At 39.9% G+C, this 13,946-nt stretch overlaps 1 protein-coding gene across 1 annotated transcript; it reads right to left on the bottom strand.

Moving 5' to 3' along the window:
* Positions 1–1,330: 1,330 nt before the first annotated feature.
* TOMM20 (translocase of outer mitochondrial membrane 20 homolog (yeast)) lies at positions 1,331–12,487 on the bottom strand (the record flags this gene model as incomplete). The annotated part of the gene is made up of 4 exons (XM_008581181.1): positions 1,331–4,139; positions 6,012–6,154; positions 10,689–10,770; positions 12,425–12,487. Coding segments are annotated over 4 exons (333 nt in total), but the record flags the coding sequence as incomplete, so codon positions are not given.
* Between the last annotated feature and the right edge of the window lie 1,459 nt (positions 12,488–13,946).

Below are 13,946 nucleotides of genomic sequence, written 5' to 3'. Positions count from 1 at the left end.
AAGTCAAAGTATTTCACTCCCCTGTAAGCATTAATGGAAATTAAACATGGCTTAATACCTCCACAATGCCTCCTGGACTGTTTCCAGAACACAGTTGCACCCTTTAAAAGGTGAAATATGAGCTGGCCAGTTAGTTCAGTTGGTTACAGCGTGGCACTGATAGCACCAAGTCCAGGGTTCCATCCCTGTACTGGCCAGCCACCCCCTCCCCACAAAAACGAAAAATATATATTATAAATATATATAAAATGTTCTAGAAACCCTGAATCTAAAAGATTAAAAAATTGATTCACTTAAAGATACAAATATGAAATAAAAATAAAAACACAACTAAAATGCTTAGGGAATATAATTTCTGCTTAATAGACCTGCTTGCTGTCTCACTGATGAGCTATTTTCTGAAATTTCCTAAAATACATTTAAGTGGACTAATCTCTCTTGAGCACAACTTAAAGTCTGATACTGAGGGCCTTTATGCTTCAGATCATTATCAATAATGTAGAGTACTAGGTGTTCTCAAGTATCACACTCTGCTACGTTAGTTGCTTTTTAGAGCACTAAAGTACACGGTCTGTGTCCTTAACACAGCCAGTATTCTCTATAAAGGATTTCCTGCTCACGTTTCCCAAACCACTGAGCTCAGTCTGTGTCACTTACATGGTGATCCCAGACACTAATACTTGCACTCTGCCCACACCTGCTGCCCAGCAATCGGCTTTAGAAGCCTCCCAGGTGACTCTGATAAATGCTCAAGTTGGACCACCACTCCTATGAAGCCCTTACCTACGGACATGAAAGCAGGATTCTGAACCTAGAATCTGAGATCTTCAGATCATTATCAATAATGTAGAGTACTAGGTGTTCTCAAGTATCACACTCTGCTACGTCAGTTGCTTTTTAGAGCACTAAAGTACACGGTCTGTGTCCTTAACACAGCCAGTATTCTCTATAAAGGACTTCCTGTTCACGTTTCCCAAACCACTGAGCTCAGTCTGTGTCACTTACATGGTGATCCCAGACACTAATATTTGCACTCTGCCCACACCTGCTGCCCAGCAATCGGCTGTAAAAGCCTCCCAGGTGACTCTGATAAATGCTGAAGTTGGACCACCACTCCTATGAAGCCCTTACCTACGGACATGAAAGCAGGATTCTGAACCTAGAATCTGAGATGCCCTGAAGTCACACGCAAATGTGGGTTCTCCTGACGGAGAAGCTGCAGAGCTGTCAGTATTCTCAAACGGATGTTAACCTAGAAGTTGAGGCGCCACTGCTTTAGAGTCATCAAATTCAGCAGAGTTGACTTCTGCAAATACACACCAAGCCAGAATTTTCTCCAAGCCCTTTAATGTTCACTTAAACAGTTGAGGCACAAGCAATAATAAAACTGCATTGTTTACGTTACAAGGAAGTTTTGTATGACACCTGCACGATATAACAACTTTCTCCTAATCCCTTCTGCAGTAACATTTCATTAATACTCTGGTCCAAAGTTCATTCAGCAAGGTCAGAAGGGCAGGCAGGAAGATGGCAAAAATACCAAACGTCATTACTGAGGGGTAAGAGGAACCAAACATTTACTGCCTGCCTGCTATGCACACTACACTAAGGTTCACACACTTGACATAACGTGAATGTTAAGTTCTAGTTATGTTAATAGAATAGCACTGCTACTGCCAGGTAAGTCTGTTTAATATGCTTTCTTTTCAAGTACAAACTGTGGAACCAAACAATAGATCTTTGCCCAAAGAAGTGTATCAATGTGCACTAATACATATTTTCCATTTCCAAAGATTTCACACATGGGTGCAACATTAGCACATGGGAACATTCAAGATGGTATTACTCTACTTAAATCTGGGGTTTTTTCATTCTCAGCTACTGAGCACCATTTAGCCAGCATCACAACTACCTGGATCGACCACTGTGTAAAACTTAAGATAGGAACAGATAGTGTTCAACAATGATGTTTCTGGGGGTAGAAACAGCTGGTTTTTTTCTTTTCTTTTCTGCCTAACACTGATAGCCTTCAAAAGTGGTACCTAATTTTAAGAGCACCAAAGCTTTCATTTAAGTAAAATGTACTTGACTTATCGGCTGTAAAATGAAGATATCACTGCCTTTTCAAGCACTGGACCAAAGCCAATTATTTCCAGAGAGCCAGTGACACCCACCTCCTATTGCATGACAGTTCAATGGCAGTCTTTCTACACTCCCCAAATTTGAGACGCCCCCTCACTTCTACAGCCAACCAGCATTTTTCGGGGCCCATTCCCTTCTCGCCAAGCTGTCTGCCCCTTGCTCCCTCTTCCCCCCACCCCCCGAGTCTCCCTGACTGCCTATCTGTGTCTGGGTTGGTGCAGATGGTTTCTTAGCCACATGGCCAATCACTGACCAATCACCACCACACTACTTTGGATTTGGGTCCTATGAGTAAAAGTGACTGGTCAGCATGTTTGTACTGGTCACCCCCCATCCCCCAAAAGCATAGTGTGTGTCATCAAAAAAAGCACTGTTTAAGGGTTAAAGATCACAAACCTGGAAGGTACCTGAGGAAGAGTCCTCAAGTGTGAGTGACCTAGTGTGATTCTATAGTGAGAATAGCAGAGGTAAGTTCAGAGATGTCCCGTGACTTGCCTAGTTGTGCAGCTAACCAGAAGCAGAATGAGAACCACACTCCTCTTTCCACCACACCACAATCACCACAAAAAACCAAGATCAAGGTTAAGAAGTTTGTAAGTAAAACAAAATAAAAAGCCTAGTACACATGAAAAGTCTTTGCGATTTGTCCACACATTTTTAGACAGAATAAAGGCAATCTGCACAATGAGAAATGCTGCTCAGTTCAACAGATGCCATTAAGTACCAAGGATCCTTATTCTCAGTTCTGAAAATGAACCTGTGACTGCAGATAATGTCACTACCTGAAAATAAGGGGTCCCACCGGCACCACTCTTTTCAAGTCTTCACTCACAAGGTTACACCTTACTCTCACTGTCCAACAAGGTAAGTTAACCAAGTAGAAGCAGGATTAAGGAGGTACATTGGAGATAAAAGCAAAAGGGAACAAACATTTTTACAAGTGGACCATCCCAGTTACCTTAAAAGAGTTTCAGATTAATTTACAGAGCAACAGAACAATATAATTTCAGTGAAGATTAACAAGATAGTTATACCATTAATAAAAAAGATCAACTTGGAAATACTAAGTCAGGCAAGCATGCAAAATTCAGAATGTATGAAAATGCAAAGGCCGGTTGCCTAAATACACTCCTCAAGCGAAGGTAGATTTGCAGATGCTGAACAGGACCAAATGAATTAGAAGCTGAAAGGGACACTTCAGAGATCAGCAGCCCCATTCCCTCATTGCGTAAGTGAGGAAAGTGAGCGGACAGAACTGGCAAATTCACAGCGCCAGACTAGGGGTGTACACATAGATCTGATTCCTGGTGCTGTTTGCAACTACATATATTTAAAATGCAAGGAGATAAATATGCAGAACACACGAAGCCCACTGATTTAAACAAAACATTTCAAGACTGACCCATAGGGAGGGGGTGAAGTTGTTAAAGCAGCACAGCAGCTCACCTCACGTATTCACGTTTAAGAGATTAAGTGGAAAGAAATTATTGTGAAAAGATCTTAATGCTCAGTTTTCACAAATACAAAAGTTTCTACCCAATTTTCTGAGTTATAGCAAAATGTACTAGCTTAAAAATGTGCATTCTTCAGCTTTCTCCTACACTTTTTTGCCTATCTTTCAAAACTGAGCACTGAGTATTTTTACCATAACTAATGTTATTTCTGCATTTCAATTACATGTTCCAGGAATAAACGAAAGCCATGATATTTCAGTAACTCATAGTGTATTTATAAAATGAAATGCTCTCTATCAAAATACACTTTTTACTGGGAAAAATAAATAAAACAGACAAACGAATCTACACAAAGTAGACATTAACTTTCGTAGATTTCAGTGTAGGACAGTCCATAACAAGCATATTTGCCCCAACTCCCCCAGAGCTGCTCAACTTCCGAGTTAAGAATTTTAAAAATATTTTCAACTGAAATTTCATTGTGTTGACATTTGTTTCTCATTCCACATCATCTTCAGCCAAGCTCTGAGCACTTACAATTCTCTGAAAGAGAAAAAAATAATTTAATTTTTAAAAGTGTCGTGAGCATTTAATCAGGATTCTTAGTTCAACAGAAGATGCTCTTTGTACTCAAAGAATCAACTCTCTGCTAACATTCACCCATTCGGGCGTTTATTTCGATATTTAACACTTCACACATTATCACCTAAGAAAATGATGATCACACTCCTGTCAGCTCCATTTATGCAGTCAATTGACTCCTGTCAGTCAATTATGCAACTAAAACCAAAAAGAATCTGAGATCTCTTTTCACTCCCACACAAACTTAGAATACCGATTAGTGCTTTACCGAATCATTCTATCCTCAAACATTACCCTTCTTGGCCTGGAAATGCTCATAGCCATTATATGAAGAACACGGCATTCTGAAAGCACTTCCAGATAACAGGAGACAAGCAAACTGAGCAATGGAAGCCATTTTTAGAGAGAAATCAGGCTTCATCCTGAACCCAAACATGTTTCAAAAAACATCTTCCTAGGGTCAGTTTTCCAAAGCACTATGCTAAGCTGCCTTCCAAACAGTGTGTAATATTAAACCGAGGATTCTGACCTGAATAAACTGGAACCACATTAGTCTAAGTAAAAAAGATTTAGACCAAGTCCTTGATTTGCTAATTCTTTCCCTCAAATCTTTGAGACCAGTAGTGGATTGAATTATGCGCCACCCCCCAAAACTACTGAAGCTTGAATTGTCTCCCAAATTTTATGTATTAGAAACTTAGCCCCCACTGTGACTGTCAAGAGGGTGGGAAATCCTATTATGGTCATTGAAAGGTGGAGCCTTGAAGAGGTGATTGGATTGTAGGACTGTGCAGTACTGAATGGATTAATAATGATGGTCAGGGGCATGGTTCTGAGGGCTTTAAAAGAAGAGAAGAGTCTGTCTTTCTCTCTCTCTGCTTCCACCATCTTGCAATGTGAGACCCCTGGATCACTGTTGCCACCACCAGATGGACTTTGGACTTCCCAGTCTCAGAAACTGTATGCAATAAATGTTTTCTTTATAAATCACCCAGTTCCGTGTATTCCGTTATAAGCAACACAAACAGACTAATACAGGACCTTTAGTTTCTTTCCAGTCCTTTTCCAAACCTGAGTAAAAATCAGTTTGAAAAATTAACTGGTCAGTTAACTAACTAGAAAGTTCTGTGAAAACGTCCCTTCATCATTTCACTACTTCTAATCACACCATCTTGGGAAATTAACACAGGTAACAGACATGCTATTCCAAAAAGCAGATTTCCTTGGGCCCCTTGGAAACAACTCAAAATTAACAGAATGCATTTTAATTAACTCAAGTTATGCATAAACTAATCTTTTATATAAATGGTATTCTGCACTTTGGAGTAGGGATTTAGAGATGTAGTTAAACAGCTCCAACCTCAAAGTTCACCTCAGCAGAAGCAGAGGCACTGAGCCTGTAGACAGGGAGGTCAGAGGGATCCCATGTTCCTTTATGACCTAAGGGCCAGGCTATGTCATCTTGGCTCCTCTGTCAGGCCACCTAACTGAAGGCATCGTCTCCCAAAAGAGTAGGCAGAAAGCAAGTTTTAGAAAGTAGCCAAGAGTGGCCTGAATTTGGGAATTTGACTATGAAGGCCTGAGACTTAACACTAAGACCTACACTTCCTGATCCACCTCTAGGGCACAATCACTAGATCTTACGCCCAGTCGCTTTGATGATCTGCCACTAGGGGAGAAAATTTCAAGCACCAGTATCTCCAGTATTACTTTCACTATACGAATGTTTCTCATGATTTTTCATCATGTTCACTAGGCTCATTTTTAAATGTCCCTAAACATTCAATTCTCAGATCCTGCTCACTTTCATCTGATAACATTTCAACTCCTTACCTGACTGATTGTTGGAAGCTTAGTCAGAAGCATCTGGAACACTGGCGGTGGCAGGGTCTGCTGTAACACTTGAAGTAACTGCTGCGGCTGTCCACACACAGCGATGGCATTTGTCAGATGGTCCACACCCTTTTCATACTCACCTGCAAGATTTACATAAAATCACATTTAACCTGAGGCCCTGGCTTTGTCAAAAATAACTTTTTACTCTATCTCCAAGTGATGCTGGCTTAAAAAAAATGTTCAAATAAAAATTCAGAAATAATCTACAAGTACAGAGTGCATTCATATCACTTAATATTATGAAGCCATTAACAAGAATGAGTCGGATTATATGTACTGATATGGAAGTGTCTGATATACATACATAAGGGGGAAACTAAGGTGGAGAAATGTCCAAGTATACCACTATGTATATACGTAAAATATTTCTGAAGGATCATGTGAAAAATTGCTAATGATGGAAAAGTACTTTTCTATGAGAAGAGAGAACTAGAAGACTGAGGACAGAGGTGGAAAAGAGACCCAAAGTCACCTGAAGCCAGCCCTTTCTATTTGAATGTTACCATGGGGAAATACAAGAAAAATGTTTCACAATGATACCAGTAGGAGAAATGGTCATACTAAAGAAAGAAAGGTAACAAGAAAATGATTGCTTCTCAGTGGGAGGATTTATTTTCTTTTATCTTTCAATTACCTTCAATAGATGCTTTTTTTTTTTTGGTGGCTGGCCAGTATGGGGATCTGACCCCTTGACCTTGGTGTGATGCTTACTACTTTTCAAAGAAAAAAATACTTGGGTCTACAGTTTTTGAAGGTTCATTTAATTCAATAAATATTAAGTACTTGTCATGTGGTCCTTCTCCTCAGCTCATTCCATTTTAAATCAAACTCCAAAGAACTGTCTCAAATTTGGTGAGAAAAGCTTTATGCTATTAAATATGGCTTCAAATTAAGTACTCCTTTGAATAGGTCTTTTCTATGAATATGAAGGAAATCCTTTTAATGTGCCTTACTGAAGAATAATTCCATTGGAATTTCTTTTTTAAATGATACAGGCTGGGGGACAACCCTCTAACAGACTCTCACGTTTCTGCACTTCCTCTGAACAGAGGCATTTACTGCCATTGCTCTGAATCATTTTTTCAAGAATGTCTGTGTAGCTTACAACCTTGGAACATACAGTGTCTCTCCCTGGAGCAGGGGCCAGTACATCATCCTCTATATCTAGGGCAAAGGGCATACATGCTTATGGACCACTATAAAGGATTCAGCATCTCTAAATTCAGGGCTCCTCTCCTGTATGCAACTCACCACATGTACAGGTGTCACCTGACCCTCTTTGCATCACCAATGAGAACTGGGGCTCAAAGAATCAGTACCAATGCCAATCCTCTGGCTACTGCTATAGCAGTGAGTGATGAACTGTCCTTGGTCTCTGACCCAGGAGTCTCACATCTTCTGACAGCATCTGCGAAACTGAAGCAAACTAACTTCTTAGCATGCAAGTAAGGTAAAATCTCAGAACTTTTAAAGTTCTTGATACTATTAAGATCATTATTTTCACTAAGTTCTTTTATCTACTAAATAATTTTCCATTTTATAAATTCTCAGGAAAATGATCTTAACGAGTAAGAACGAGTTTTCAATTAGTCTATCAAATGTTTATGTTAACAGGGCTGATAGGTACACCAAGGTCAAGGGTTTGGATCACTGTACCAGCCAGCCACCAAAAAAGTTTACGTTAACAGTGCTTTTTGGGCCGGCCTGGTGGCGCACTGCTACAGTGCTCCCACCGAGGGTTCGGATCCCACATACAGACCGGTTCCCGCTCACTGGCTGAGTGAGGTGCGGGCGCAACACCGAGGGTTGCGATTCCGTTGCCGGTCCGGGCGCGACACTGAGGGTTGCGATCCGTTGCCGGACATGAAAAAAGACAAAAAGGAAAAAAAAAAAAAAAACAGTGCTTTTCAACTGTTGACTTTATATAAAAATTTATTCAAGTAGATAAAATATTTCCTCTCTAATATTCATTCTCACAACAACATTAATAACTACCAACATTTACCACTCACCAAGAGCCAGGGACACTGTTCTTAGTGGTCTGCCCGAACAGGTTCACATTATTTCCTAACAACCTTTAGTCAGATAACGCCAGAACCCCTGCTTGCATTCCTAAATGTCCTCCCTAATCCAGCTTCTCTTTATGGATAGCACAGGTGTCAAACCGATTCAGATTTATTCTAAACTAATGATCAATGACAGGGAAGCACGACTACAAATCACAATGGCTGTTGTATTCTCACTCAGCTTTCTCGAGAGCAGCTGGTGACTTAAGAATACGTCTTCAGGTGATCCCCATTAATTTACTTTCCCCCCCCCCAGACTGGTTAAATTACCATATCCTACCACCCCAACAAGCTTGAAGGAACTAAGTATGTGCTTGGGCAACAGCTCCATCATGAGACCCCGTGTGTTTAACCCTGTGTGCTGCTGACACACATGAGAATCCTCATGGCTGCTCCTGGTATGTGATGGTATCTTCTTGTTCCACCAACTGGCTGCCATGGAATGACTGAGAAACCTTCTGGGTAAAAGTTTGAGCACTGTGGGGTATGTGATGGGTAAAGGTTTCCAAGGGCTTTCCTAACCTCAACCGTGGTCAGAAAAAGCTGAATCTCTGCTGCCAGTTTGGGGACTGTGACTGTCCCATTTACACACTGTTTTAGGCTACCCTGATTGTGCCAGCCATTGTCATCTGGGTGTATGCAGCCACCCCTTTGACCTGCTCGGCCAGATCTCTTCCTGGGTATTGAAATGATGTCATGATGATGCCCACCACAGAGTTGTGCATTGATCCAGCTTATGGTCGGCGCAGAGCTGTAGGTGATCAAGAGATTGGCTGATTCAGTTAGTTCCTGTTTGTGAACAGACACCATAAAGGCCTTAAATCTCTTCTGAATCAACACTGGCAACTATCTTTTCCGCAGATCCAACAACAATGCTGAAGAATTTATCCAGGACACACTGACACAACCTCAGTTGCTGTCAACTTGTCATCCTCCCTCTGCCTGTGCAAAGTGGGCGCTGCTACAGCTTTTGCTGCTCGGGTAGCTGGAACGTAAGCGGCGCCTTTTGTTAACACCGACAGCATCCAGAGCATCGTGTAATCCACCTATCACACAGCACAGGAAGATCGAGGCCAGTGTCCCAAGACTCGAGGAGCAGTGCCAGTCGGGATTAAGCACTGCTTCAGTGCTGAGGGACATGCTCTCCCTCTCCCCAATGCTGAGACCTTGTCTCTCCAACCACTGGGGAAAATGAAATGTACAGACTGAGAGAGACCTGAAAATGTTTCCTGACTGGTATCTATCTCGTGCTCTCCTGTCATCACTTACAAACCCCTACTCACTTATTTTGAATCATCCTAGTCTGTTAGCAATCGGAGTACAGGGAGCAGACCAACTGCGACGCATTATGTGAAATTAGTAGAGCAAATTCTAATTATGTCAAGAAATTACTTCTTGGGATAGGAGAGCATGACAAAAAGTAAAGCTGGTCACCACCACTGTAAATGGTTAATATCTTCCCATAAACGAAACAACAAAAACCCAACACCTACCAACACGTCCTTGCATCATGTAGTTCAATCCTGTCTACTGACACAGCACAGAGAATAAGAAAAACTTGTCACCACTTTTATTAATGATAGCAACTACTTCAAAGCTACTTTTGAGGGCCGGCCCGGTGGCGCACCGGAGAGTGCACTGCTTGGGAGCGTGGTGGCGCTCCCGCCGAGGGTTCGGATCCCATGTGGAGACCGGTTCCCGCTCACTGGCTGAGCGCGGTGCAGTCGCAACACCGAGGGTTGCGATCCTGTTGCCGGTCCCCAGTACGGGCGCGACACCGAGGGTTGCGATCCCGTTACCAGTCAGTAAAAAAAGACAAAAAGGAAAAAAAAAAAAGCTACTCTTGAGATAAAAGCTAATTTGACACTGAAAAGGTCTATACATACAATTACAACTCTAAATTACTGAAAGTTCTCAGATTTGTCAATTTGATAATTTTAATTTCATAATAGGAATCTGTAAAAAAAAATTCATAATAATGCTGATAGAATAAATGAGGCACAAAGTAATGAAAAGCCCAAATTCTAGATCACATAACTAGTCTGTTCTGAAATAAGGTGTCAAGAACTCACCATGTGACCTTGATTAGGTAAATTAACCTTCTCTGGGACTTACACTAGCCTTTTCTTCCTATAAATACTGGAGAAGACCTGAATAGTAGAGGAGGGAGTTGAGGAGTATATTCCCAGCTCATATCCCTTCAGTTACTATTTACATATTGTACTATGGCTACACACTCCAAACTACTTACGAGCAACCTCATTTGTAAAAATTACTTATTATAGCCTGTATATAATATGTAGCAAGTAAATTAAAACTCACCTAAAATACATTATGGACAATGATAACCCACAAGAAAATTTCCTTTCTAGAGCCAGTCTTACATAAAATAACCCTCACACTACTAAACGACTAAAAACTGCCTTGAAATATTTAGAACACCTTTTCGAAAAACAGCCAAACTACACAAGAAAAGCCCCTTATTATCATGAATGTATATTAGTGTGAAAAACTCTGTCTAGTTCCTTACTCTTTTAATGACTATTACCTTGAGCTAGTAACTCTTCACCAAGCTGTATTTCTTCAAGGAAGAATTTCTGAACAGCTTCTGCATCTTTAAGATCAGGTAACTGTTTGGAAATAGAATATTTAGAAACTGATAACAAAATTATGCCAGGGAATATAACCAATCCACAGAAAATCAATTTTAAAAAATTGAATAGCTCACTCTAAAAACCATGAAAAGAGACTTAGTCTTAAACAACACTTTTAAGGATTAGAATTTAGTGTCAACACTTAAATGAATGAAAGAAAAAATATTTCTTGATCAAATTGGTATCTGAATAGTTCTTAGAAAGCTCTAAATCAAACATAGAAAAAAATGAAGAGCACAAATATCTACATACTTCACACCATTTTTTTGTTGCCATTATTATAGATTTTATACAACCATAATTGTTTTTCTGATTCAACATTATTTCAGACAGATTTTTATATGCATCTAAAAGATTAGTTATTAGTTAGTGGCAGTAGAATATACCACTGAGGAATACATGACTGCCTAATTATTATATTATCTATTTGTTCGGCACTTGAGCTACCTCTAACAACTATAAGCAAGTTTTATTTAAATAAGTTTGCATTTCTGTGTTTTTGTTTTGTACTTTGTTTGTAGGTTGACTACAGTATTTATACAGTGCCACCAGCTGTATGGGCTGTCTTTTTAAAAAATGTAAAACTACTATTACAAAAATCCTTTCATATTTAAAAACCTAGACTTCCATTAATAAAAGGTTTTGGTTGCTGAATTACACTGCATACACTCTTATTATCCCCCATAGGTGAGAAAACTCAAGTTTCTGAAAGTAGAAGCATCTTTCATTGACTATCCCAGCATATACCAAGAATTTGATTCTATTTCTCAATCTAAAAATACACATGGATGCATGCCTGTATCTATTTTCCTATATCTTTAGAAAGAAAAGGCTAACAAAACCATAATGAACACATTACACACTTCAGAAAGATAGTCTGGACATATTACAACAATAAAGTGATCCCTCCCAGCTTCTCTTCACTATCACCACAGCCAGTCAATTAATTAGCTGTGCTGATTACTCAACTGTCTGAAAATAAAATATAACCTTTATTGATTTAATTTTTCCTTGCCTTAACTTATTTGTTTTTTTTAAAAAAGCCAAATTTTCAATTTGCTTTTAAAAAGAACCACAAATGGGCTGGCCCCGTGGCTCACTCGGGAGAGTGCGGCGCCGGTAGCAAATCCTATATGGGGATGGCCAGTGCGCTCACTGGCTGAGCGTGGTGCGGACCACACCGAGCCAAGGGTTGCGATCCCCTTACCGGTCAAAAAAAAGAACCACAAATGAATAGCATGTGGTTCTTTTAAAGGAAGTTGGAGCAAGAAAAATTAAATCATTTTGAAGTGGCTGAGTGAAAACGTTTTAACCTCTTCGGTCTAAATAAATGTCTTTTGGAGACCATCATTTTATCGCCCCTTAAACACTACTTATATAATAAGCTGTTTGTTGTTATGGCTAACAAGGAGGAAATAATGAAGTACCAGATAATCTGCAGTTGAACTAAGTTATTCAACTATTCCTAAAACAACAAATGTATTTTAAAATAGAAAATCAATGTCCGACATCAACTAACTTTCTCAAAATACATAATTGAAGCAGATTTTAAAATAATACTTCTAAAAAATAATAATACTTCAATAAGGTACATAATATAATCTAACCAAAAAACAGACTTAAGTATTACCTTGGAAAGTCCAGCTCTCTCCTTGGCAAGCTTCTGTTTCTTTCTTCCTACAAGAAATATAAAGTATTATTTTCAGTTTGCTATTATCAAAATGGTAATCAAAAGAACTCTAGTTGCTCTGGCTGTCATTAATTCTATTTGCTAAACAGTCCCAACTCTAGGAATCTATGCCTCCCTGGTCTCCTTGTGATCTGTCAGGGCCATAAGATTAGTTCTGGTCAATGAGCTACAGGCAACGTGACATTTCCCAGCAGGAGCTGTCTCTTTCCCTCTGGGGCACCAGGTGTAGCATTTCACAAGATGGCAACTGCTCCAAGAGCTGGACCTTCGAGTAATTACAACAAGCAGAGCGAGCCCCTCTAACCTACACAGGATATGCACTGTTACTAGGGAATTTTATTACTGCAATATATCAGATTCTACTTTTACTGAATGTTGAAAACTAACTGGCATTCTTATGTGATTTGACAATGTTTTCTAAAAACAAAATGTACTATTTATGCATTTGGCAAAAGTGGGGGAGTAGTGCTCAGAAGCATTGGTGGCTAGTTAAGAATGAATAAGCTCTGCCTAGAGACAGTAAGTTGTTTTGCTGTCTTTTTTTTGTTATGAAATCAAGCAATACTAAAAATCTCAAGAGTAACAGAAGTTGTTTAAAACCCTCATCACAGATCAGTCAACTTAAAATCAGTCCATCAGTAATAGGAAATTAACAGTATTTTAAACTGCTCCTTAATGGTACACCCCGTGTTGGCAAAGAGCAAGCACAGGCTTTGAGCCCAGCTGCCTTGTTCATGTCCAGGAACTTTTCCTTATTAGTAGTCCTTGGCCAAATGACAGTAACCTGGGCCTCACTTTCTTCATATAACTGGTCTAAGAGCACCGCCTACTTCATAGAGCTGTTTTGAGAATTAAATAAGTTAATGTATGTGAAGTATTTTTTAACAGTGCCTAGACTCACACCACATGCCACGTGAGCATGTGGCATTGAGACAGCTCCCTCGGTTGAGGGGCTGTGCCACACTACACACCTAAAGAAGTAACAGTCACAAAAAATTACTAATGACGTGAAAAATAACCATATGGCAGAGCTAAGAAAAGGTAAGGCTCTACTACTTATTAGTGGGTGACCTCAGGCAAATCTCTTAATTCTCCAAAGATAAGGCTGCCTGACTTTATAGGACTGCTTTGAAACAAAAGCCATAGAATAGGCAAATGTCCTCTGGAAACCTTCAAGCCCTCTACAAATCCAAGTCCCAATGTGTGACTAAAGAGGCAGTAACCTGTCTGCCTAACTCCAGACAGATGGTTAATTTACTATGGTGAGGGTACCTTTTTTTACTCTACCCTTACAAGCTGGATTTAACACACCTGTACCCCTCGCCAACTCTAGTCCCCACAACACACGAAGTGCTACCACTCTTAAGGCTAAAATACAAATACAAATTCTAGCAGTTTCAACAGAAAACTATCAGTTAAAGCTGACCTCACATTATTAATATGAGACTGCCAATTTTCCTAA

The sequence above is a fragment of the Galeopterus variegatus genome, unplaced genomic scaffold (genome assembly GCF_000696425.1).
Source record: "Galeopterus variegatus unplaced genomic scaffold, G_variegatus-3.0.2 Scaffold2288, whole genome shotgun sequence".
Lineage (NCBI taxonomy): Eukaryota > Metazoa > Chordata > Mammalia > Dermoptera > Cynocephalidae > Galeopterus > Galeopterus variegatus.
Note: the sequence above shows the minus strand (reverse complement) of the source record. Positions and strands in the feature narration are given on the sequence as shown.